The sequence below is a fragment of the Battus philenor genome, unplaced genomic scaffold (assembly GCF_028537555.1).
Source record: "Battus philenor isolate CCGP_79_NKW_IND1 unplaced genomic scaffold, ilBatPhil1.0.hap1 SCAF_27, whole genome shotgun sequence".
Taxonomy (NCBI): Eukaryota; Metazoa; Arthropoda; class Insecta; order Lepidoptera; family Papilionidae; genus Battus; species Battus philenor.
Genome location: NW_027181690.1, coordinates 8,830,678 through 8,856,322, shown reverse-complemented (window position 1 = coordinate 8,856,322; position 25,645 = coordinate 8,830,678). Strand labels below are relative to the sequence as shown.

The following is a 25,645-nucleotide window of genomic DNA, read 5'->3' as shown; positions in this document are numbered from 1 at the left end:
TAATTCACTCCTTTAGAGCTTTTACATCTATAACCAATAACGTTGTTTACAATAAAAATACGTATGTTTTTCATATGAATTCTTTGTTAAATAATTAATTTCAAAATCAAAATTCTTGGCAAAAAATTCTTTGTAATTCTTTGTTATTAGTTGTACAATATATATATGTAAACATACCCGCTTTCTCCAGTCGTCCCAGCTGAAGTTGGACACCCTGAGCAGTTCCCGGAGGTGAGCGAGACGCTCATGCAGGCGTCTCTGTCTTTCCCACGCAAGTAGCCATACGGTGCGCCACTTGTCCCACAGTTGTCTCACTCGTGGTGAACGGAATTCGGGTTCTGCGCCCTTACTGTTAGACAGATATACATTATTAATATCATTATTTAAAATCGTTTTTAAGCAAATTTTCTGACATTAATAGTGAGAAAAGATTCCTTTAATTATATGAGATTTTAGTTCGTCAGCGTCTACCCTTAAGGTGGACAGACGTCTTTGCTAAGTTCGTTGGAAGGAGCTGGATACAAGCAGCTTCCAACCGGTCATGTAGGAAATCTATGGGTGAAGCATATGTCTAGCATTGAACATGTCCAATCGCTGAAATGATGATAGCTTATTCGTCTGTCTGAGTCAACATAGCGCTCTATTTTCAATAAAACTGTAGCTTCTAGAAGAACTTCATCTTGCGAATCTTTTTAATGAGATTTACTGTAATTATAAAAGTTTTCTAACGTCAAAAGAACATTTGTTGAAATTTAATGTAACTAAAAAGTTTTGTATAGCTTCTCATCAGACAAACATGATATTTTTATATAATTTTTAATTTTAGTTTCGGGATTTTGTTCTTGTTTGGACATGTCAACCCCACTGTGACAAAAAATTGTTGGATTTAATATAATTAGACGAATTACTATAAAGAAATTACTATAAATTACGAACAATTTTATTTTAAATATATGCCAGTTTAAATCTTTCAAATACAAAATAATCTATTACATTATTGTCAAATTTTATTGATTGAATTCTTATAACGATAATAATCAAATGACTTTTAACATGCTACACATAGTCTGTTACAAAAATATTTATTTTAAAAAAAGCTACTATCTGTTCATAGCCGTTCAACAAACACGACAAAGCCACATACACATTTGAGCATTGTCAATAAATAAAAAAAGGAAAAATTGAAATAGCAGAAAAATGTATAAAGCAAAAAATAAAAACCATTAATTTGATATTTTTACAAATGATGGCGCGAAATCATCCCCTCTATAGTATGTACAGAGATCGAGTGTTCAGGCCTATATTTAACCTAAGCAGTAAGATGTGTTGGCTAAATATAGAGAGCACTTCGGAAAAGTTTTATGAGCAGGTGAGGCAAATGGATATTTATACCTGATTGTACGTACATAGAAATTTTGAAAATAGATTCTTTTGTTAATTTAGGTATTAAGATGTCGTCAATAATTAAAAAAACATAACTTTGGACATATATGTATCGGATTATTCGTTCTCTGGTTATGTACGATAATGAAAAAAATACGTGTGTCAGAATATTTGCGTGAAGTGTCAAATGTGTTTTCATCTGTTTATTTTAGGTGTCAAAGTACTCTATGCAAGGCATACTCCTTTGTACAGGAGCATCATACTACAAGGCAACAAACCTTGATTCCCAGGGGCCTTCCCCGAGAAAACTGACAACATTATTGGTCTGCTTTGATTTCTTGCGTAGTTTGGTTGGATAAACTAAAGCCAATTTTATCGCACTTTGACCGCAATGTCGCTTGATTGAACAAACTCGTTGAAACAAGAAGAGTTTTTTTTTTCTTTTCCGCTTTTTTTTGGTCTAATTGTATGCTTGCCTTATTGGCATTAACGTATTCCGCGGGCTGGAGTAGTAGAAATAGTTTTTTTTTTTTTTTTTAAATAGAGTTGAGGCATATATACATTAAAGATTTGTTACACAGTGTAAGTTATCTAATAATGTATTTAATATTTTTAAGTGATTTAATTTTGTATTTTTTTTAACGGACTTACACTGTGCGGGTGCGAGGGAGCAGGACGGAAAGGGTGCTTAACCTGAAACCTCTTTTAAGTTTGCGAAGTTCGGGGACCACTACATATTACTATTTCACGGGTTTGGTAAGGCTGCCGGGTTCTCCCGTAGTTTTGGCAGACTTCATAGAGTGACTATTGACCCCCTCAAAGAAACTTCGGATTAGGCTGTGATTTATTTACAGCACCCGTTTAGCATAACGACAAAAGGATGCCCTTGAAGGCCGAAACTCATAGTTGTCTACCGTTGTCTGGCTAAAGGAGACAGAAAAAGTGGCAAAAGAAACTTCTGCTTCTATCTGGAATGACCGGAGGTTGCCTGGTTTTTTAGTTTTTTTTTTATTGTGTAAGTGTATAAGAGGAGTAAGAGAATGATTTTATGGTGTGTGTGTTTTGGGAGGGACTTTTGTGTGCCTATGCTTACCTGCCCCTCGGCGGGAACCTCGGGCCGTAGTGTGGCAGATGGCGGTCCGGCGTCTCGCGGCCGGGGCTCACGCGACTGCGTACACGCAACAACGTCATAACAAGCGGCACACACGACCCACACCGACGATACAAACACACCCATCATACAAACATCGACCATACAAACCCAGTGATTAGTAACGTGATGACCGTTAGACAACTTGGGAGGTTAGTCGTTTAAAGAGGTGAGTAACATGAAGCGTGTACAGGTTCCTGTGTTGTAGCGTAATGAGATGTGTGGGTTATTGCAAATATAATTTCTACGCTGAAGGTTTGTGTGTAAAAATATTTATTAATCTAGTTATAATTCCAGCATGCTTTTGTTTAAAAATATACGCGTTAAAAGATGACGTTATTTACCTAAAATATTTTATATATTAAGAATAATGTACAAATGTTAAGATTATCATTTGTAACTATTTTCTTAAAAATTAAGACTATATTTTACGTGTTTTAAATCTTTTAATATTTTAGCAGTGTATTATAAATTACTGTGCTTTTAAACTATTGTAATGTGATACATAAAAAAGTGCCCGCTACTGCACAAGATTTAAAATCACTTGTAATTATAAACGTAACATAAAATTGTTGAGAGGGATTCAACCGCTTGTGTTGGTATTTTACTAATGAGAAAAATATTATAATACGAAAAACTACATACAAAGCAAGCATGCTAATATTTAAAAGCGTATAACGACATAAATGCTAAATATATCTGCTATAATGTAAAATTAAAATGATTTGACAAATTCAATTTTTGAATTTAGAACGTAGTCGTTTTCTAATGGTAAAATACGACTTAATTTGGAATTTTAAAATAAAGAAATATTTCAAGGCAATTTCACATTGAAGTTAAAATTTTTTAAAGCTCATTAAATAATGTAAAATATAATAAAGCAATTTCGACAGTGTCAATTTATCAAACCATTTTATTAAGAGCAAACATATCTATATTTGTATAATCACTCTAAATACAACATCTACACAGATTAAAAACACACGACAAATAAAAATGACATCAAACCTTCCTCTCCTACTTCGACTCTGTATCCTGGACCTGCCCGTGATCATCGAAGCGTGACATACGAACGAGACAGAAAGCAACATTTACATGTGTTAGAGCGTGATGAAGCTACATCATGGCGTCGTCGGAGAATGTAAGATAAAATGAAAAAATTAAATCGTAGGAAAATATTTCAATACTGTAAATTCTTCAACGACGTTTTAAAATTAAAAATTTTTGAAGCTAAATGAAAAGTAAAATAATGATGAATGAAATCTTTGAAAAATTATAATATCCAGCAAATATTTTAATTCATAGATTATTCGTTTTAAAATTATTCTGTCAATGTAACTAATGTATTAATAACACATTAGTTAATAGTTGTATAAAACATTTGCCGGATTTGTTATTAAGAAAAATATCACGTAAATTTAAAACAAAAACTAACCTGAACCGCCTACTGCCGTAATAATCTGGCGACACAGATCTCTCTCTGTGTAAGTCGTGTTGGGAGCCGCGTCTATTCATATGGCAACCCCAAGCGCACACCATGCAATGACGTCACAACATGGACGATGAGCGCGTCGTGCATGACCGTGAGAAAAACGAAAAGAAACAAAAACAAAATGAAACGTGACGATTAAGCTTTCCAAACTTAAAACATGAATAATAAAAATGGCTAATGATAATGATATAAAAATGTAAACTCAAAAGACAATGAGCAATTAGTGGAATTTTAACACAATTACTTACCCAGGCGTTCCCTTTGTTGCGCTTTTGGCTGAAACTTTACGAGGTGTCGTATCGCGGCCTTGGCTTTGACTCTTGACCTGATTAAAGAAACATTTTTGTTTGTAATTATCTTCTACAAGCTTTAAAAAAAAATAACATAAAATGCGGTGATTACTCAAATATTTTATTTCAAACTAGCAGATCCGGTCAACTTCGTTTCACCTACCAGTTAATAAAATGTTAATTTAAATTTTTAATACGCCTACACTGATAATTCAATAAGATCACCAATAAAAATTCAGAATATTAAAATTATAAAAATTTTACGTTTTTGAGTTATAAATAATGTTTGTAACACTTTATTTTAAATATTAAAAATTAAAAACAGAAATAATAAAAGAGGTTAAGTTTAATAAAAAAAAAAACTTGACATAAATATTAAGCTATATAACTAAAGCTATATTTCGATAAAACATTAACATTAATTTTAAGCTATGTTAATATAGGATGAATTTATAATAATGATTTATTTACCTGATAAGCTTTGCAGACGCGGTCAACTTCATTCTGTCGTTTCTGTGTATGTTCCATCAGTTCTTTATGGTCTTCTATGAGTCCTTCTAGAAGCTCAATCGATTCTGGCAGAGGCTCTGACTCCATCGCTATGGAAATAAATATTATTTTTAGCTTTACAAATACTATTTATTATTTTTGATTTTATGATCCTAATAATGGGACACAGGTTTCTCCAGAAGAGGTCATATATCTCACGAACCCTAGTATTGACTCAATTTGATTCTTGTGTTAATCAAATTGAGTTAGGTATAATTTTCTTGGTACACAAATGATCATTATGAATAATCTCAAGAAAGTGAGAATATTAACTTATGAATGTAGCCCGCAGAAAATTCCAGGTCAGGTGACTTCTGCTATGCACGTTGGGACCGAAAGATTTTCAAGCTGCCACCACGTGGACCATGTCGTCGTTCATCGTTCACGACCGACGATATGTCATGCAGTGGACAGTGTTAGTATTACTTTGCCTTTTTATAGACTCCAAATTGAGAGGTAGATTCATTTTACAATTGTTAAATAGATTTATACTTTAAAGATTTTGTTTACATTTGTTTACAAATTAAGAGAACTATTTAGAAGAATTCTGAAGAGAATAGAAGAACAGTTAATAATTTTACGTTATATTTTAATTCAAAGATGTGATATGATACGATGTGATGTGTAAAAATTCTACTCCGACTTTTTTCACTGTCACTATAAAGTTTTGAAATAAAAATTGAACTTACACAACAAGGTGTTCTCTAATCCTGTCAGCCATTGCAGAAGTTCCTCCAGCACTAAGTCAAGATCCTTAAGGCTCTGCATATGGGTCTCGAGCTTGGTGCCTCTCTGCATCGCCCATTGCCATACCTATAGCAACATTTGTATTAGTACAAAAAAGAAAAATAGATACATATAATTTAAAATTTTTTATTCAAAAATAAAAAATACAAATTAGTTATAAAATTAAATAACCTGTCCAGCAGAAACCTTGCTGAAGATACGCATAACTGGCAACATTGACATCACGAGTTGGCGTGGTTTATTCGAATGCATTTTGTGTGTATGATACACGAAACGTTATAAAGAATAATGATTACGTTGTGCGTTTGAAAAAGTTCCCAAATAATTTCTTACAATAAATTAGGATTAAAAAGATAACATTGATTACTTCATTTATCTACTGCATTGATAAGATAATGATATTATTTTGAATGATACAAGGCTGAAAAATATTATGTCATTATCATAATAAAAATCAAAAATTATAGACCGTCCTGTTTAAGATAATAATAATATTAATTTCTACTTTAATGGGTTTATAGATTATTAGAAAGTTAGTAATAATGTTTACTTAAAGATTACATATATTTTAAGAACTCTTACAAGAATATTGAACAAAATGTAATTTTTTTAATATTTCAGATAGGGGGGTAGGCCTAGAATGAATGTGTGAGGTGGTAAGTTAACACAAACGATTTAATTAATGATTTTCATTTACAAGTTTTAAGATCAAATTCATCCATATGGCTTATGTTCCCCATAAAGCAAACTTAATACAAAAATATCTAGGCTTTTTCCAAAGTTGCCTGGTCTCAATATATATATATATATATATATATATATATTGTTATATATATAGTTGAAACGTCAAAAGACGCTGGATGGTGGCAGCTTCTAACAGTTCCTATTGAAAATCAATGGCGAAGGCTTATGTCCTGCAGAGAACATCCTAAGGCTGACATGTCAATATTTGTGGGAACATCGGTATAATGTAACTACTCTTTAAGCCGGCAAGGATCCGGTTTAGCTTGTGAATAGTTGGCGATGAGAATAAACAGTGATGAAGCAATAAGGAAGGCAACAACATCTCTGCTAATTATTTTGTTGTGGTTCTACAGTTCTGTGATTCAAATAAAAAGATGTTTCAACAACTAAATAAATATAAATAATTACCTCATCCCATCTGCTCTGTATGATCGTGATCCAGTGTTTAATAACTGTAACAGCATCAGGGTGTGCCTTTGCAAGGATGGAATGTGCTAGCGTTATTGTCTCCTCTTTGTCCCTCTGCTTCTCGGTGAGTTCTCGGACAAATTTCTCGTGGTCCTGGATCTGCATCGCAGTCTCATGGTCACCTTCTGGCAGCTGGCCTGAGAATCGCAGCTTGGTCTCCGCGTCCGACAACCATTCGAGCAGCATGTTAACGGATTTATGAAGACGTTCAGCCTGAAAATAACTCTTTTTTTAGACCTTTGAAATTATAAAACAATATCCATTATTTTTTTGATTAATTCATTTATATAAATTTTACGCTTGTGTACACTCATAACAAAAATTCTAGAAGAGCCTAATTTATTATAAATTTAAGCCAAATTGAGTTTCTCTATAAGTGTCCTTGCTTCATTTAACTAAGAAGGTCACTGAACTTTTTCCTCATACGCTGCTTTCAAAATTTAGCAGGTTCCAGTGAAACCCATGTAGCTTTATTTCTACCATGTTCTTAAAACTCGACAAAAAGTAATTATATTTAACTATAGTTGTTTTCCGGTCGAATTCTGCTGAATATAGAATAACATAGTTTTAAGAAGTAATTATTGCTAAACATATTATCTGCCTGCATTGAAGTCTTATCAACATTATAGTTCTTCACTATTGAAAGCAGACAAATTTTCGTGGACTCCCACTTACGATCCCTTTTTTATGTTACGCCAACGTAGACCCTGGTCCAGTCTCCCGTGGACCCCTAGAGGTCCATATGATCCACTTGGAAACAAATTCGCTAACTTAAAAGACTGCGAGGATTCAGAAAAAGGTTTTATACTATACCTCTTTAAGTGCAATTTCCAATTTCTGCGCCTTCTTCTCACTAAGGCTTTGCACTGCTTCCCAGGCTTGCTTCAATTCGCTGCACTGTTGTCTTATATTTGTAGCATCCTCAGTTGGTACCTGAATATTACGAAAATTATAAACATCTTTTTCAAAAGGAACTATAATATTATATTCGAAATAAATAACCTCTCTTCTTAAGAAAAATTTTTTTTTTAACAAGTATATATTTACCGTGGCCTCTAGATCTTTGCCAGTCTTCATAACGGATTGCATTTGTTGCTCTCGTGAATGTAGATCTTCTTCAAATTGCTGAAAAATAATATATACAGTTAATGATTTACTCCAAACGAGAAATTGTATAATGTAAATAAATTCTAAAATATATACTAGAAATATATATTTGCATTTAGGTTTATTTTGGAATGTACATAATAAAGAAATAAAATTTGATATCCTATCTAAATTTAATAAAATATTTACATGAAAAAATTGCTAACTATAATAATAAATCAACAAAGTTAGATATTTCTGGCATTCCAAATTAAAAATGTGTGAATGCTTAACCTTTTTCGTGTTAAATTTGCCTGAGATTAGAATCACGCTGATTTTCACGAGACAAATGGAAGATTTTTAATATTAAAGAATTGTAAATTAGCATCTAAAAGATCTTTCGTTTCTTGCCAAGTTCTTCATAGAATCGTACTTCCGAATCTAGGAGTAGTATAAAGAGAAAATTGTGACCAGTAATAAAATGTCTATTATTTCAATGTTTTTGAAAGGTGCTTAGTAAAACTTATTGGATTCAGAACTAGATGGTACTGTGCAACTAATTATTCTAAGCCAGAAAATAATTAGTCCAGATTAAAAAAAACAAGACAATTTACACGAAAGGTTGTTGTTAATAATGAATGACGGTACTAAAATAACATCTATTTTTAATGAAGTTTAAATATAGAAGGTAGTATGTCAAACTCACTTTATGCTGTTCTATCAAGGCCATGACGGTGTCAAGGTCTCCATGCACGGGCGCGTCTCCGCCCAAGAGTTTCTCCTGCTTCTTCAGCCAGTCGAGGAGAGCAGACATTGCGTCCTTGAACTGACCGGAATAGAGAAGAGCCTCTTCTAGACGCCTTTGCCTGTTAAGTAAAAGTAATAATTTAATTAATTATAATTCAAAATCATCGATCAGGATCGAAAGGTTTTCGAGTGGGTAGACTTTCCGCTAGGTGGACCAGGTGGAAGTGTCTGGATGCGGGCAGTATAAGACAGGTCATCGTGGCGATCTTCGGAGGAGGCCTATTCCTTGTAGTGGACGCAAGACTAAATATGCAAATATTGTTCAACAGTTTTTTTTAATCTAGTAAAAAGAGCCTTTTAAACAATACCTAGCTTCATATTTAAAAAACAAAACTGGCAGAATATGTGCTCGGACGCTCATATTTTTTGATTTTCGGGACTGTGAGGGCTACGTCCAACAGCGGACTTTCTGAAATGATGAAAAATTATGATATTGATCGTACCTTTCAACAGCCTTAGAGCACACTGTGGTCCAACGAGTCTTGAGGTCCGCAAGCATGGTCTTCAGCGCAGTCTCGTCGGTCTTCGGTGCTTTATCTTTTAAGTTCTTGCCGGTCTTCGTGGTCAGATCGTATGCCGGTTGTTTAGCGGCCAACGCTTTTTGGAACTCGCGATGTTTATTTAATCTGTGGAATACATTATACATTATTTTAGTAAAATATATTTTAATAGTACTATAATAAACATGTTTCATGCGACATTTTCATAGAAATAAAACTAATGATTTATTATCCATGGTTATAGCTTTAAAGGGGTAAATGTGTATCTTATTATTCAGAAAATTACTTCTGGCTGTACAAAATACGAACATTAATACAGTAAACAATAATTAATTTTAATATGTTGTAACATGAAATTTGAAAAAGCTTTTTCTTACTATACCGCTATCTTAACATATTATAATTACGTTATGTAATGTCTCTGAAATCATTGATTTTTTTGATATGTCGTACCACATTTTAATTATCATTTATGTAACACCTATTACTAATCATCCTGTATATTAATTACATAATAGAAAAATATTATGTTTTTTTCAGTGAAAAATTAGAATTTAAAACCGCATGTCATTAGATTGCCAGAACAAAACTTTTACCTCTGTTTGATCTTCTCTGGGTCGTTGACATTGGCTTCGGAGTTCAGTTGGTCCAGCTGCTTTTCAGTGTCTGCGAGCCAGTTCATCAAGTTGTTCCTATATAATCAAGAACATGGTTTAAAATATGCTTCTTGCAAAAAAATCATTTGGGGGTATGTACATAATGTGATTTACATTACCTTTGTCAGCTTATTTTTGATTATGTAGCATTTCTAACCTTGCTATGTAACGGTGAACGACTAATTAATGATTTGGATGTACATTAAAATTTCATTTATCTTATTTTATTTAAAAACCTTTTTATACATTTTTCTATAACGGCAAACTAAATGCCCGAAGGCATTCTATGCCAGTTAATCGTTAGGCGGTGCAGAGATAAATTGATAAGGTAGGTGAAACTAGTTAATAACTTAAAACACGAAAAATAAAGTGGAAAAGTAAACTCAAATAATTTAATTTGAAGAGAATCGCATAAAAACTCCTTATAGATATCTACTAATGGCTATAACATAATATAATTATACATACACATACCATAATACATACATTTAAATATCTAAATACACTATTTATGTAAGTATAATATATAATAAAATCTAGCTATAGCGATGATTCCGTCAGCTTGTTAAGCAGCTTTCGAACCATCAAATGCGCAGATTCCTGTTCATCGATATATCGAGGGGGAGCGCGTTTAAAAGAAGAATAGCTTGTGTTGCAAAGCAGAAGTAAAGTCGGTACTGTGCAGGGGGGGAAGGAATCCAAGCAGACGATTTCCTTCAGCTAAGTATTTTTGAATTTTGAATTTAGATTTGTATGTTGTAATACAATATTAACTTTAGTTTTTATTATTTCATACATTTGTATGTGACATTAATTTATTACGCTATTTAAGGAGAAGGATGTTCATGGCTGTAATACAGTTTATAACTAGTATTGATGCTAAGGATGCTAAGGATACTAAAACTGCTGCTGTTTTTGTGTTGACACTCACCACATATCACTGAACTCCTTGGCCTCCTTAAAGCCATGGTCTAAAGCTCTGGTCCTCTCAGCTGCCTTGGAAACCACGCGCTCCCAGCGATGTTGTACGGACACCAGGAGATTTTTGATGAGTATAACGTCTTGCTTCTGGCTGAAGTACTTGAGGTGAGTTCCCTTCTTGTCCAGTTGCAACATCGTCTCACGGTGGGTAGCAACTTCTTTTTGGAATGCCTTGTGTTCCTCGATTTGTGCTAAAAAAGTTTTATTAATTAAATTTCACCATTATACAAAGAATATATCTATTTATTACTTTATCTACTGTCCTTCGCATGGATACATGCAAACATATTTTTAAAAGGCCAAAAAAGTTTCTTGAAAACTTTTATTCCTTTTTTTATTGACTCTATAGTCAATAAAAAAGCATTAAGGTCTGTCTCGTCTGATGTTTAGAGATGAAGAGGATTACGATGCTACATGCTTGCTTAAAAGAATCCTATTCACTCTTGATTTGAAGACTTTAACCAGACTAGACTAGATTAGACCAAGTTATGGTTGAAAACAATGATGCCTGTAGATTGTTCCATACCTTGGCTGTTCACACCATAAAAGTATTAACAAAACGCTTAGTGCTGCTTGAAGGAATTTCAACTGTGTATGGTTGTATTGGTCGTGAATTTGTCTTGTTATTCCATATAATACTTACTGAGCAGTGTCTCCATTATTCTGGAGACAGGTTTAGCGGAGGTTAATGTCTTCTCTGCGCTGGTCAGCCAGTCCACGAATGATTGCAGCGCATCATGGAATTCCGTGGCTTCTTTAAGAGCTATCTCCAACTTGATCTTTTTATCCGAGGCTCTGAAAGGATATTATTTTTTTAAGTATTGCACTTATAAACCATATGAATATAAATATGATCATATTCGAGCATACCTAATATGAATTTAATAAAAGAAGTAATAAGCAATTAAGCTTATTAATTTATTTTTTAGTAATAATGGAGTTTTTGCGATGGCAACACTTTATTTTTTTATTTTTGTCTGGGCTACCCATGTAACAAAGGTTTTTTTTTTATCGAATACTATAATAATATAAGGTCCATATTATAATTCAACTATACTATTACGTTATATTAATCGATTTAATAAATTTGTAACTATTTAACCTGTAAATTATAAAAAATATTATAATACCTGGAAGTTACGTTATCCCATCTAGACTTCAAGTTCTTGAGGTTATGGTGCAGCTGGGACGTGGGGTTGGGTTTGTCCTGACGCTTGAGATACTCTTGGCCCTGCTGCAGTACCGCCTCCATCTTGGGACGATTGGCTTCGATCTCATTGTATACTTCCTGTTTTGAGAAGAGATAAATATGATTAATAAAAAATATCAACCTATAACAATTGGAGTGTCTGTTTGTAATATTATAATAACCGCTTTTTATTACATGCATGCAAATAAATATATGTTACGTATACCAAAAGAACTTTTTTAAACTTTTTATGTCTGTCTGTTTCTTTAGGCTAATCTCTGAAATGGCTGGACTGATTTTGTCGAGACTTATGCTAGCATGTAGCTGATGTAACAAGGAGTAACTTAGGCTACTTTTATTTTAAAAATATTCTTCAATCAATCTCAAAACAAATATTCATAGAATAAATAGTTTTTTAAATTTCACACGGACGAAGGGGTAGCTACTACCTGATATTTTTAATCAGCATTTTTATTAATTTTTATTTTTTGTCTTATTCAGGTTATTAAGAAGTGGTAACCTAGGAGTTAGGGTTCGATTCACACTTTGTGGATTAATAACACAGGATTGCCACTGCTCACAAACAAGTTTCCGGAGGATGGTCAGCAGCGTTCTCTGCGTGCCTTAATACCACACTGTAATCGCCAAACCGCTTGCCAAGCGTGAGGGTTACGGTATATCCCCCATAGATATCTTTGGGGGAGGCCTATGCCTTGCAGTGGGCATCTATTGGCTTAAACGATGGTAAGATATTGTATTATAATGCTAAAGTAACCGCTATTATACGGGAGGAATCCTCATATTTTCAAGCTTTGTAGAATAAAAATATAAATTGTCTTCGTTGTTTTACTAACCATAAACCTCTCGAGTTGTTCCGTTGCAGTCTCAGGTAGACCACCGACAGGTTTAGAGGCGGCTATCACCGCATCTACTTCCGACAACCACGACAGCAAGTCGCCGATCTCTGCATTGAAGCTGGAAAAGAAATTGTTTGTCAGCAAAATGTTTTTGAGTGTTAACAATTATTAGATATATTAGGGATAGTTAAAAATGGCATTATTTAATGAAAGTATTATATCATACTTATAGATATGTCAAACAATGATGTGCTTTGAAAACTAATTTTCTATGATATTTAGTTATGTATTAGATGTACCGAAATATCTTTACTACCAGATGTTAGGCTTGTCGTATTTCAATGAAAAAAAATGTTATATACATATTAGAGTGACCAGTTCACTTGTCAGCAAAAAATTTTGTCATCAATAACCTTTTATATGTTATTATTATAGATATCGTATAGAGTGACTATTAAAAAAGTGAAATAAAAAATTATGATCGATAAATATTGACAGATGCAACTGTTATATGAAAATGTCAAGTTGCTGCGGATAAACTGTTAAACGTGCGAACTTCACAATGAACTGTCAAATGACGATACTTTCAATATTAATTGTCTGCTGAAAATTCAAAGTTCGTCGCAGTTTGCTATTTTTATTTCACAAGAACCTTCAGAGAAGTATTAACAAATAATAAAAAATAATGAATGGTATCAATGAAGACATTTTCAAGTTATAGCATGTCCAACGGATAAATTTTGATATATATATTAAAATTGAACAAATTTATAAGAATTATCTACGGTTCTGTGTTATATGTTAATCATTTCTGCCGTAGTACATCCAATATTGGGTATAGACTTCTCCCATTAATTCATAAAAATATGTAAAATGAATATTGCAGAATTCTATAGCGCTGTTAAATATAGTATACTTATTTTTTTTATATTTTTAAGCGTTAATATGTTTCCTCTCGTATTTCGCTAAATGAGTTTAGACCTCAAAACCTATTATATCCCAACACGTAAATAACCAATTCTTAGTAGTTTTTTTTAAAATAACCTCTGTGCTTCTCGAAGTGCGTCCTCTAGTTCCGTCTGTCGGTCCCTCGCTTTCTGTTGCAGCGTGCGCCACTTCCTGTTCAGTGTTGCCAACTTCTCAGCGGTTTCACCTGCCTCTTCGCTGCCTATACGTCCATAGATAAAATATAAATAGAATACATGTTCTTTATAGTACAGTAAATAAAAAGTTAACATAATCAACTTTGCACCTTATTGCTAAGACTTTAGCGTATATATTACCGTGTTGCACTATATGTGCGCCCGCGTCATTCAGCGTGTCGATGCTGGCTTGATGAGCTGCGATGTCGTTAACCAACACCTTGAGCTTGGCCAGTTCGACTTCGAGTATCTGCGGCTCGCCTGCCACCTGTATAAAATTCAACCTTTTTGTATATCACGTAGGTTTCAATTTCAATTAACGCTTACTTCTTTAACGGCCGGTTCTGGTTTTAATTTACAATTATTCAACATCTTTGTGATGTTCCTACTATTGGGACAATAAGCAAGTGTAACGGATAAGTATAGTTAAGACAGTTTAATAAAAGAAGTTAATTTATACTGGATGTAATCATCATCATCATTTCAGCCATATGATGTCCATGATGATGACGTAAACCTCCCCCATAAGTCCTAATGGGACCTGTTGGAAGGGACCTGCATTCATTCGTCTTTCAAGACATTAAGTTCACCTATCCACCTTAAGGGTGAACGTACTATAACGTCTATCATTTATTTTTCAATCTGGTAGAAAAACCTCTAACATGTCTCTCCATGAAGTCAGGAACTATGAACTTTATGCTGTATTCGTTAAGGGTCAAAGTTGCTTACCGGCTGAAGAGTATCCAGTGTGCTGCTTGTATTCTCGATCCAGACGAGCAACTCTTGCAGTGCATGTTGCAGCTGTCCAAGTCGCAGTAGGGCTCTTTCTAATTGCTGCTGTCTCTCGACCATGCCACGCAGAAGGGTTGACCAGCGGGTGTTGACCTCTGTCAAGGGTTGCTTGATAGCAGCCGCCTGTTCCGACGAGGTCCTCTCGGTAAGCTCTTGTGCTTGTCTGCGAGTTATTAAATAAATTAAATATCGATTGAACGTAAATTATTTATAGTTCCAAAGCGTTAAGAACACAGTGATTCCATATGGACAGCGAATCAAATCCATCCTAATCGGAAAGTCATGTTCACAGTTACCAGTTCAATATAAAATTTTGAACGCAACGGTTATGCTATTAGACGTTTCACTGTATTTTTAACGTTAACGACATGTAACTATGTATTTAATTTAAAGTAATTTATTTAAGACGAAAACTTTTCGACTGAAATACAACTAAATAGGATTTTTAAATACACAAAATACTAGTTTTAATGCACTACATGTAACTTAATAGCTATGACGAATAACAAAATATAGCATTAAACAAAAACAAACGTCATCACAGTGTATCACCTTATGTTCAAGAACGGTATTGTAATGCCTTGCAGAAGGTATAAATCGACTTATGGTGATGATCATTTTGTTTGAAAAGAGTGATAACCTGTGATATCGTTATAAAAGTTAGGAGTATTAGATAGATATATCTAGAAGAAATGGACGAAATAGAAGCCAAACAGCTATAGATAGATTCAACAATCACTTTATTTAAAACCTTTGCATTTAGATTTATATTATTTATCAATTATAAATCAAGTTTGATTGAAAATTGACGTAATTTTTTTTTGTGATAAATTAAATTTATAATTTTTAACAACTTAGCTGCCGGTCTCGCGCCGGCGCGTGACGCGGGGTCTACCGTGAAGGGCCGCTTTCGCGCCGGCGCGAGGAACCTATTGACCAGCTTTTATGAGCCAGTACGGAGTCGGCATCGCACGAAGTAACATGCTAACGTATCCGCATTGCGTTTTTTTTTTATTTTAATAACCTTATATATGCAATTATAATTTGAATTCTTTTTAAACAAATAACATACATATACAAGACACTTTAAAAGAAGACCTTTTAAAGATTTTACTTTAACCAATCATCCTGTATATAAGTTATAATAGTCAGAATTTTAAATTTAGATCTAATGATGATTTGTAATAACATGCAAAGGTTTTATAATAAGACATGTAACTACATTTGACAACTACTACGCAAGCAACACACATATAAACTCAAAATTCGTGTCCTTGCCTCATAAGACTCCTGCAATGACGGTTCGATGGCGGGTGGGGTGCATAAAAAAATACAATATTAGTGCACATTTCCAACGGGGCTCACTTCACCTCGGTTAGACAAGTATATTAATATGGGAATCATATATTATTATTCAAAAACATTACTCATTCTAAAAATATTCACCGGTGACAGATTATTAATGTAATAGTTTTGTTTATACCACAGATTATAAATCAAAAATTTAAATATCTAAAGTATCTTTGATTATAATTTATAACTATATTTAACTAGATCAACAGAAATCGGATATTAGAATGCATAAAGTTAGATAATTATGGTAAAGGTAATTTTGGAGAAATCTTGGGATACAAAAGTGCTAGTGATGGAGATATCTACACCCGCTTGTGCGAGTGAGACGCAACATTTGCTTGTACGCAGGTAGTGAATCCGAAAATAATATCTACTGTTAATCTATCTACTACAGTGCTATTGAAACTGAGAGTATTAGCTATACTCTTTCCTCTGCCCCCATCTTGCCGCGCTTTCCTAAGGCGCGGTACAGCAGTTTCGGTAGTACTATGATAATTCAAAAAGCTGTTTCTTAATTTATTTACAACTATCGATAAATATGCATCAAAATATCCTTTCTCTGTTAATCAATTGCAAGTGTATTTACAGTAATAGCAGGTGTAAAACTAAGTATTTTAGAAAAGAATGCATTGATTTATTATGTTGATTATATAACGTGTTTCATACCTGTTCAGGGCTTCGACCTTGACCATATGAGGGTCGACCTCCTGTTTGAAAGTGGCCAGCTGCGATATTTGTCGTTTTACTGCGTCAATATCGGAACCCAGTGGGCCCATGTGGGAGAACTTGTCCTCTGCTGTGTCGAGGAATTCTTGTAGATTCTGAAATATACAAGTTTTTTTGAAAATACTGAAGTTTTCTATTTTTTACATTGGTAAACATGGTGTGGAATACTCCCACTCTCTTTCCATGATAGTCGTAGGAGTAAGCTAAGACAAAAATATTCACGGACAATGGAATTGAAATTAAATAACTATTTTTTTCTGGGTAAATGAATATATTATTGATATAGTCAAAAGAAATATATGATATATTACCTGTAGCGTGTCATGGAACTCCATGGCTTTCTCCATGGCATCTATAAGGTTCTCTTCCCTCCTCGCATAAAGAGCGGTGATATTGTCCCACGCGTTGTCCAAGTCCTCCATGTGTTTCTTGACTTCTGGTTTATCCGGCTCACCGCAGATCGACATGAGTGTCGAGCCCGTTTTACGGACTTTCTCAACCTGGCAATATCGAAAATATTATTTTGTAGAAGCAAAAGATACTGGATAGGCGTGTACCTATGACCCCAAAACAATACAAAATGGAATACACTTAGGATGTCAATAACTGGACATTTGGAAGCGGCCTTCCTAAAAAGTCTTCTGACGACTTTAAGAAGGTCGTCTGTTCAATTTGCGGATGGATGTCCCAAGCACCCTTTGCCCATCTATGGTCTTTGTTTTCTACCCAAAAATTTTATATAAAGGAGTAACTAAGTAACCCATAAGCACTATATTAAGTATATAGGCATTAAATATTCAAACGTTTATTTGACATTTTTATTAGGTTTTTCAAAATTGCACTTAACACATATCTCCAATATAATATTGATTTGAAAAAAGCGTTAATGTACTTAACCTTGCGGTCCCACGAACTTGTCCGTATATCCAACCATTCCTGAACCTCCCATATTAGTAAATAACACAATATGTAATTAGGAACTATATAGGGTGATACAAACCTCAGGCTTGGTGTGGTCAATCTCGTGGCGGATCTCCTGGAGTGCGACCTGCTGCAGCTGTATGGCTCTGGGCTGTGCAGCTGGTGGGGGCTGGGCACCCAGTGCATCCTCCAGGTCTGCGAGTGTGCGCATGACCGCGTGCAGCTGCTGCCAGAAGCGACGCGCCGTGTCCAGAGCAGACTCCAGGGAATCCCCGCGGGCGTTCGTCGCTTTTTGAACATCGTCCCATAGTCTGGAAAACAGTTTCATTTCAATCGACATGTTTAGGTGTATCTTGTTCATATAATCACTCTTTTGGGTATGAATGCTAAATAGAATATAATAAAACATATTTTTTTGTATATACAAATAAACAACTTTGTAGAAAAAATATAATTTGTTATAAGACGAAGTCCAATGCCCGGACATAGTCCTATTCCATAGATGTCCAAAAGGACCTACGCCAAATGGCCTGCATCCAGCGTCCTTCGACGACTTTAAAAAGTTTGTTTTTCCACCATATGCAAGCATATCAATGGTCTCCTCTCCAGAACCTCAAGTCCCAGCGTACATCTTTTCTGCGCACTATTTGGTAGTTTTTCACAAACGAATATTGGCGAAACTTTACTATCAACAGTACATGTATTAACAGACGTAAGCCTTGAAAATAATCGCAATTTTAATAGATATATTTTCATTTTGTTTTGCTAATTTTAGAGTTCAGTTTCATTTACGTAGTATACTTATATTGTGCTTTTTGTAAATGGGAATAATAAAGTTAAATAAATTTTAGCGTGTTGGTTCTGATTACAAAAAAGGTAAATATTTTTCCAATTTATTTATTGGCAGAGTTATATTATTTTGCTCATTTTATTTTTAAAAAGTAGTATCTTAGTGACCCTGGAACCTACTTAATTTCGAATCTTTACATGGTGTAATATAGAAAATCTTAATTCACTTTGCGTCGTTTCAATTTGCTTTGTGATTTTTGGTAGTAAATACGACGCAAGTATAAGCACAAGCGAGGCATTGGTGTACTTTATATATTATAACATACTTGTTAAGTTTGTCGAGCTTGTTGCGAATATCTCTAACTGCGGGGTCGCTCTTATTGGCCTTGCTGATGACGTCAGTTGCAGCACGCTGCACCGCGTTGTAAGCTTCCTGCCTCTTGTCCAGGTCTTCCGACAGGGCGTTGTTTTCTTCGATTTGATCCCTATGAGTAAAACACGAGGTAATTATAATGTATATTTTAAATGAATTTATCACAAAAATTGCAGTATTTTTTAGTTTCAAATCGCGAAATCCTGTTAGAAAACTATTTCTACTTAAAATAAACCTGTGACAGTGAAAATCTTCATCGTGATATCAGCCGGAAGATCCATCGTCGAACATAGTCTTACCAGGAGATTTATAAGCGTCTTCCGACGATCTTCACAAGTTGGTTTGCCCACTTTGTCTTTCAATCCGTTCGCCTATCTGTGATCTCTAGAACCTTAAGGCCTCAACAGTCGTTTGGTCTATATAACCTGCTCAACGTCACTTCACTTCAATTTGCTGTCTTCGAATCTCTTTATTCTTAGTTTAGCCTTTTCTTATATGTACACCCACACGGATCGACAACCTTATTTAGGTCAGAAACCGGAGAGTTCATGCTAATTTTAACTGATATTATTGGAAATCTATGGGGAGGTCTATGTCCAACAGTGGCCATTATATTGCTGATATGATGATAATAGTGGACTCTCCAATTTTATTAGTCCTGTATAGCTGTGCTGTGAGAAAAGGACAGACAAACAAACGAATTAAAAATAATACTAACTGTATCTTAGGCGGATGGGCCGAGACCGGCTCAGCGTGTTGAAGTTGGTCCGCTGTACCGGCCAAAGCTCGCAGCATACCCTCCAGCTTGTCTGAGAACTGTGACGACTCTTGTAGTGCCTGAAAGTAAAAACATTTTAAGTATTGTAACCAAATAAAAATGCATTAAAATATATGAAACACAGATAGAGCAAAAATACATAGTTCTTTCGTTTAATTTACTTTTTTTAATTTAATACATCATTACTACAAAAAGCAGATATAATGGTGAAAAGAATTAAAAATAAAATAACAAGGAAGAGTATTTGTGTGTGAAAGACTGACACTGAATGTTAATCGAATTTAAGAACGAATGAACGAAATCTGAATGAAAGTATGGCTCTAATTTTAGATCTCACTAACTCAAAATCTGAGTATATATCGCTTGATTTACATATTTTTAATCCTTTAACTTTCGAAAACAATTCATTGAGACAATCTATTTATATTTTTATGCGACACTATATTTATGTACCTTTAATTATTAGATTTAGAACTTTAAGATAATCAAAATAAGGTATAATATCTCACCTGTTCCAATTCCTGTTGTCTCTGCCTCAGCTCAGCTCTGAGCGCGTTATAGCGTTCGCAGTCGGCTTCAACTATGTCTTGTAGTTTAGCGGCGTCCTCTTCCCCGCAGAGACGGGACAGCGCTTCCCCTGTCTTCATCAGCTTGTCCACCAGCGGCTTGTGCCCGGCAATCGACTGTTGCAGCATCTGCGGGAAGATAATGTATATGTAGAACACGCAATGTATAAATTTTATTCTATTTTTCCCTTGCCTTAGGTTTAAAGTGGCTTTAAACCTAGCTTTTTTTATGGCCCCCGCTATTGGGAGCCTCTCGTACCCCTGTTTTGTTTGGGACAGGGACTTTATTTACAAATAATTTTTTCATGGTTTTATCTTTATTCTACACTCACTTTCATTCTTCTCAATTTCATTTATTCTTTCCTTTTATCCTTCACGATATCTTGCAATTTTTTTTGTTTTTTCATTCCTTCTTGCTTTTATCGCCTTCCTTTCCTCATCTTTTTTACTCTTAGGTGGCTAGGTACAATTTTATTTCTAATCTTTATTTTATGCTTACATTTCTATCATTATCTTTTAATATTACAGATTTGTTTAGATTAGACTTTTTTCTTTTACATGTGTTTTATATGTGCATAAACCTAGTTTAGGGCTCTGTCAGGTACTTAAGCTCGAATCGTTGCAACCATTATTTCAATCATTCTAAGGTCTACAAATTCATAGATATTTTAGAATGACACTCGACGAATTGATCGGGTATGCAAAGTCATATTTTATAATATTTTAAATTAGTACATTAGTGTACAATTTATGAAAATTACATCAAAGTAATGTGGTTTAAATAAAACGGCAAAATTAAAAATACGTAACGTCATTGAGATATTTCCTGACAATTGTTAAGAAGTTCTTCAATCATCACAGGGTTATTTGGGTATAATCTAAACTATGTTATTTTACATTTGTATGTTAATTTACCTCATTTTTGTCCTGCTGCTGAACGATTTGCTCGGGACGCAGTGCCGGCATGGCCAACATCTGAATTTGATCTTCCATCTCGTCTAGCCACGATGATAGTCTATTCGATGACGATTCAGAATTTATTAATGCTTTTTAAATACATAAATATATAAAAACTACAACATTGATTATACTATTGGCAGATAAAGATATTATTGAGTAGATAGTAAATTTGTATATGTTAGAAGTGGGAAGAAGACCATAAAAATTATTTTAAAAATGAAATTGTTTTTTTTTTTTGGTTAATTTTGGCATAATTTTTATGATAATTTTAGAAACAATTTCTGTGGTCATTTTTGAAAATGACACTTATAATCATTTTTTAAATGTTTTTTATGATCATCCTTGAAATAATCTTTATGGTAATTTTTGAGATAATATAAAGATATAATCATTTTTTAAAATAATTTTTGTGATTATTTTTGAAATAATTTTAAGGTCATTTTGTGATTTTTTTTTAATCACATAATCCTCTAACAGTATATCCTGTTAATAGGCAAATAGGCGCCGTAGTGGTATCCTAGTAAATGTAATGGTATACATACCCATGATGCGTGTCAGCGAAGTGCTCTGCAAGCGGCAATGCTTGCTCCAGGGCTGCGATCCGGGCGGTGCTGAGCCGGCCCACCTCATCCATCATCTCGCGCAACTCCTCGCTGCGGTCGCGGATCACGCCAGCCTCCTCGCTTGACTGGCATTCACGAAGCACCTTTACACAGACAGACAGATATTTTAACATTTGAAATTCTTCGCCAAACGTAAATCCATATGGACGATTAAGAGTAGGCGCATCTTCCTGGATGACACCTTGTGAACACACCTTCTTGGCCTGAGCTAGGAGGTCCCTGGCTCGTACGCGTTGTGCGGTGACCTCGTCAGCAAGCGGCCGCTGCGCTTGCAGCTGGGCGCGTAGAGCACTAGCAGACGCGGCAGGCGGTGGACACGCCCGTAACGTTGCGTCCGCCGAACGAAGCCACTCTATCAGCTCTTCCATATCTCCAACAACTTCCAGAGAACGCTGTGAAAAATAACATTATTAGTATAGTATTCATCAACATTTAAGAAGAATTTGAACATCCTATATAGACGAGATCCCTTGCCTAAAACAAATACGGCAATCGGACGACCAATCTTTTACTGCGATCAGTCCTTAAACTATCAATAGATCGCCACGATGAACGATCTTGCGCTACCAGTATCAAGCGTCTTCGCAAGAACTTAACTATGCCGCCTATCCCCCTAGCGGGGGGGCCTACCCACACTAGATGACCCTCACGTTTGGCCGTAACGGTTACCATTTCAGACGAGCAATTCTTCGATTTACATCGGCGACCTAAGTTCATCTGAGGATCTCCTCATTTCTGGTTCGATTTCGCAGCGAAGCTCTAAGTATTGCTCTTTGAATGACCTTGACACAAAGACCCATAAGTATAACTTGACATTATTTAAGTATTGTCTCTCTGACTGTACCCCTGCGGAAAATTATTCAGTACCAGAAGTTCAGTACATCGTAAAAGTTTGCGTACCTTCTTGCTGAGCAATACACGCTCTGCCTTCCTCTGCACTTGCTCGGCGATGGCGTCGAAACGCCGGTTGTCTCTGGTGACTATACCCTCGATATGAGTCGCTCCTTCTCCGGGTGATATCTGAGCAAACAAAATAAATAGTTTAAAAAAACGATGGCTGAAAATAGTATGATTTGACAGCAAATTTGGTATATCTTTATAAAGCTTTTAAGCTTTTCAATCACCCTATATAAAGTGATCACTCTATAATAAATATATATTTTTTTAATTAGGATGCGAAGTAATGCTAATTGTTACTTAGGATAAATAGATAACAAAAATTAATTTGTCTACATAGAAATCTATATTTAGAAATTATTTTACTTACTGCATTATCTTAAGTGTATTTATTAATATTCAAACCATTGACTTTTTAATGAGTTGTAACATTGACCGCAAATGAGTAATACATTGACTTTTTGGAAGCTTTTACACCTATAACCAATCATGTATATTTCACTTGATATACAGGATGATTGGTTATTTGCTGTTTGCATTTTGTTTGATGTAGTTACCTAAATTTATAACGTAAAAACAGTATATTTTATATAGATATTTCTCAGCAATATTTATTGGTTTACCTGGCACAGCTGTGGTCCGATCAGATTGATGTTTTCCAACACCGGTCTGAACTCCTGGATTTCGGCTTCCAGACGGAGGATATCCTCCTCGCGAGGCTCCACCGACTGCAAACAGGTCTCTGCTCCCGCCATCCATTCTGTTAACCTGTAAAAAAGTCATCGTCAGTTCATGAAAAGACCACATATAAATATAAAGATTTTCTAGATTATTAGAAATAAAAAGTTGTGTATAAAATAAATTTATACTCAAGCGCTCGCAAAATTACACAAACCGAGTTATATACACTAATATTTTGAATTTATTATAGCTTATAGGTTTTTGGCAAGTGTGTAGACGCGGCTTTACTATTCAACTAAGTTAATGATTTAAACAAAAAATCTTTATATATTTTCAGTTTATTAGTATTAATAACGTTGTTGCTAAAAAAACTCCTTAGATAGTGGCATTTATAGATTCAAATTCAAAGAAGCAGGATGTAGAAGGGTGCTTAGTCTAAAACTGTTTTAAGGTTGTGATGCTCAACGGCCTGAAGAGTTTCAGTTCGAACTGGCACTTACTTGGCATGACTATTGGTGAGCTGTTGCACGAGTGGTAGTGTCTCGGAAGCGAGACGAAGCAGTTCCGCGCCGCGGCTAGTGAGCTCATTGTAGCGCCTCTGCAGCGCATCCAGCTTGTCCTTCAGCTGCAACGCCTCGTCGCCGGAGATATGCTTCATCAGCTCTAGTCCTGAGTCCACCGTGCTGTCCACCGCCTCCTGTTTCGACGCTATCTCTTCCGTTTTCTCCTATTTACAGTTTCATATATTAGTTTTTTTTTAATACCGTGGATTGAATTCAGGCTTGTAAATAATTTGAAATTACTATAGAATATAATATATTAAAAGTAAACATGTATGGAGCCCTATTGGAAGGCAATCTAAATTTATATGAACACAGAAAATAAAAACTCAAAAATGCGCAACAAAATTTTTTGGCATAATTTGACTAATCTCTTTCATTTAATTCTCGTTATGGCATTTGCATTAAATAAATGACATGATGTCAAAGGTTTTTATCAGGAATTTAAAATAATTTACTAAGATCCTTAAGAAAATAATTCAAGAAAATGTAGTTTAGAAACTTACAGCCAATTCATCCATCTGCCTGAGGAGTTTCTCCATGTGCACTGGCAACACCTTCCTCTTCGCCAAGTACTGTTCCATGACGTCCATCCAGGCGGACAGATCCTGGTACGTTAGAACCAGGTGGCGGAGTCCTTTCCTCGAGTTGTCCAGGAGTTCTCCAATGTTCAAACTGTGTTCTACCAACGCTTGATATCTATTAAGAAAAAATATTTTTAATTTCACAATATTACACATAAGTTGTAGATTTTACTGCGCCATCTATAGTTTTCCCCCATTATATTTGTGTTTTAAACTCAAATTAACATTGGTAATAAAATAAAAACAATTTGTGTTATTTCAGAAGCTCAAAAACAAAAATCTTTTTTTGTAAATTTAATGTATAAGTATAGTGATTAGGAATCCATTAACTTTCAGTAATTAACTCCATATCGAATCTTAAAATTTTAAAAAGTTGCTCACTACAATCATCTGTCTCTTTCACTCGATTGTAAAAATGTAGTTGCGATGTATTAATTAATTTATTTATTAGCTATTTCTGGCGAATAAAATTTAATGTAGTTTAATGAATATCGTAGAGCCCGTGTTAGATTCCTGTGATTCAACCTTTAATTTTTTTTCTTTATCAACATTAATTTTTCTTCACAAATGTTATTCAAATAAAAAAGAGAAATATACCTGTCAGTAGCTGCTTGTAGTCTATCTGCCAAGGCTGTAGCCTCGTCGTCTCCTACAAGAGCCATCAGCGTGGATGCGGTTTCAGTTAACTGCTTAAAGGCTGGCTGCTTAGAAAGGATGTCGTCGTGGAGGATCTGATGACCAAAATGTTAGTTTGAACCTTTAAGTTAAGAACTTGAGAAACTTCTTCGTAGTTTTGTGTATTACTACCAAATACGAGTATTTATAAATGTAACTTATTTGAAATAGTAAAAATAAAGAAAAAATTGTAGATGTATTTTAACATAGTTCCAATATTGATTTTCAGTATTTTTCATCTATACAAAAATTTAAAAAAAAATATCTATGTAAATTAAATCACCAAATGTGTCAAGTAAAATCTAGTTAAGACCAGGGAACTGTTC

At 34.6% G+C, this 25,645-nt stretch overlaps 1 protein-coding gene across 1 annotated transcript in view; it reads right to left on the bottom strand.

Annotated features, from left to right (window-relative positions):
• Positions 1 to 25,645, bottom strand: part of shot (dystonin-like protein short stop) — a 178,429-nt gene that overhangs the window by 18,900 nt on the left and 133,884 nt on the right. The window contains exons 61-94 of the mRNA XM_068768857.1: positions 25,242 to 25,375; positions 24,567 to 24,759; positions 24,001 to 24,227; positions 23,443 to 23,587; positions 22,823 to 22,942; positions 22,117 to 22,314; positions 21,842 to 22,005; positions 21,255 to 21,354; positions 20,283 to 20,468; positions 19,714 to 19,832; positions 18,949 to 19,107; positions 17,913 to 18,144; positions 17,224 to 17,412; positions 16,853 to 17,007; positions 14,771 to 14,996; positions 14,183 to 14,309; positions 13,944 to 14,067; positions 12,897 to 13,017; positions 11,984 to 12,141; positions 11,497 to 11,648; positions 10,804 to 11,044; positions 9,813 to 9,908; positions 9,160 to 9,342; positions 8,616 to 8,775; positions 7,871 to 7,948; positions 7,637 to 7,756; positions 6,764 to 7,036; positions 5,554 to 5,677; positions 4,787 to 4,914; positions 4,274 to 4,350; positions 3,969 to 4,040; positions 3,542 to 3,574; positions 2,477 to 2,551; positions 178 to 349 (exon numbers count right to left, since the gene is read on the bottom strand). Of these exons, the coding sequence (XP_068624958.1) occupies positions 178 to 349; positions 2,477 to 2,551; positions 3,542 to 3,574; positions 3,969 to 4,040; positions 4,274 to 4,350; positions 4,787 to 4,914; positions 5,554 to 5,677; positions 6,764 to 7,036; positions 7,637 to 7,756; positions 7,871 to 7,948; positions 8,616 to 8,775; positions 9,160 to 9,342; positions 9,813 to 9,908; positions 10,804 to 11,044; positions 11,497 to 11,648; positions 11,984 to 12,141; positions 12,897 to 13,017; positions 13,944 to 14,067; positions 14,183 to 14,309; positions 14,771 to 14,996; positions 16,853 to 17,007; positions 17,224 to 17,412; positions 17,913 to 18,144; positions 18,949 to 19,107; positions 19,714 to 19,832; positions 20,283 to 20,468; positions 21,255 to 21,354; positions 21,842 to 22,005; positions 22,117 to 22,314; positions 22,823 to 22,942; positions 23,443 to 23,587; positions 24,001 to 24,227; positions 24,567 to 24,759; positions 25,242 to 25,375 (5,061 nt within the window). The remainder of the gene's footprint in view (positions 1 to 177; positions 350 to 2,476; positions 2,552 to 3,541; positions 3,575 to 3,968; positions 4,041 to 4,273; positions 4,351 to 4,786; positions 4,915 to 5,553; positions 5,678 to 6,763; positions 7,037 to 7,636; positions 7,757 to 7,870; positions 7,949 to 8,615; positions 8,776 to 9,159; positions 9,343 to 9,812; positions 9,909 to 10,803; positions 11,045 to 11,496; positions 11,649 to 11,983; positions 12,142 to 12,896; positions 13,018 to 13,943; positions 14,068 to 14,182; positions 14,310 to 14,770; positions 14,997 to 16,852; positions 17,008 to 17,223; positions 17,413 to 17,912; positions 18,145 to 18,948; positions 19,108 to 19,713; positions 19,833 to 20,282; positions 20,469 to 21,254; positions 21,355 to 21,841; positions 22,006 to 22,116; positions 22,315 to 22,822; positions 22,943 to 23,442; positions 23,588 to 24,000; positions 24,228 to 24,566; positions 24,760 to 25,241; positions 25,376 to 25,645) is intronic.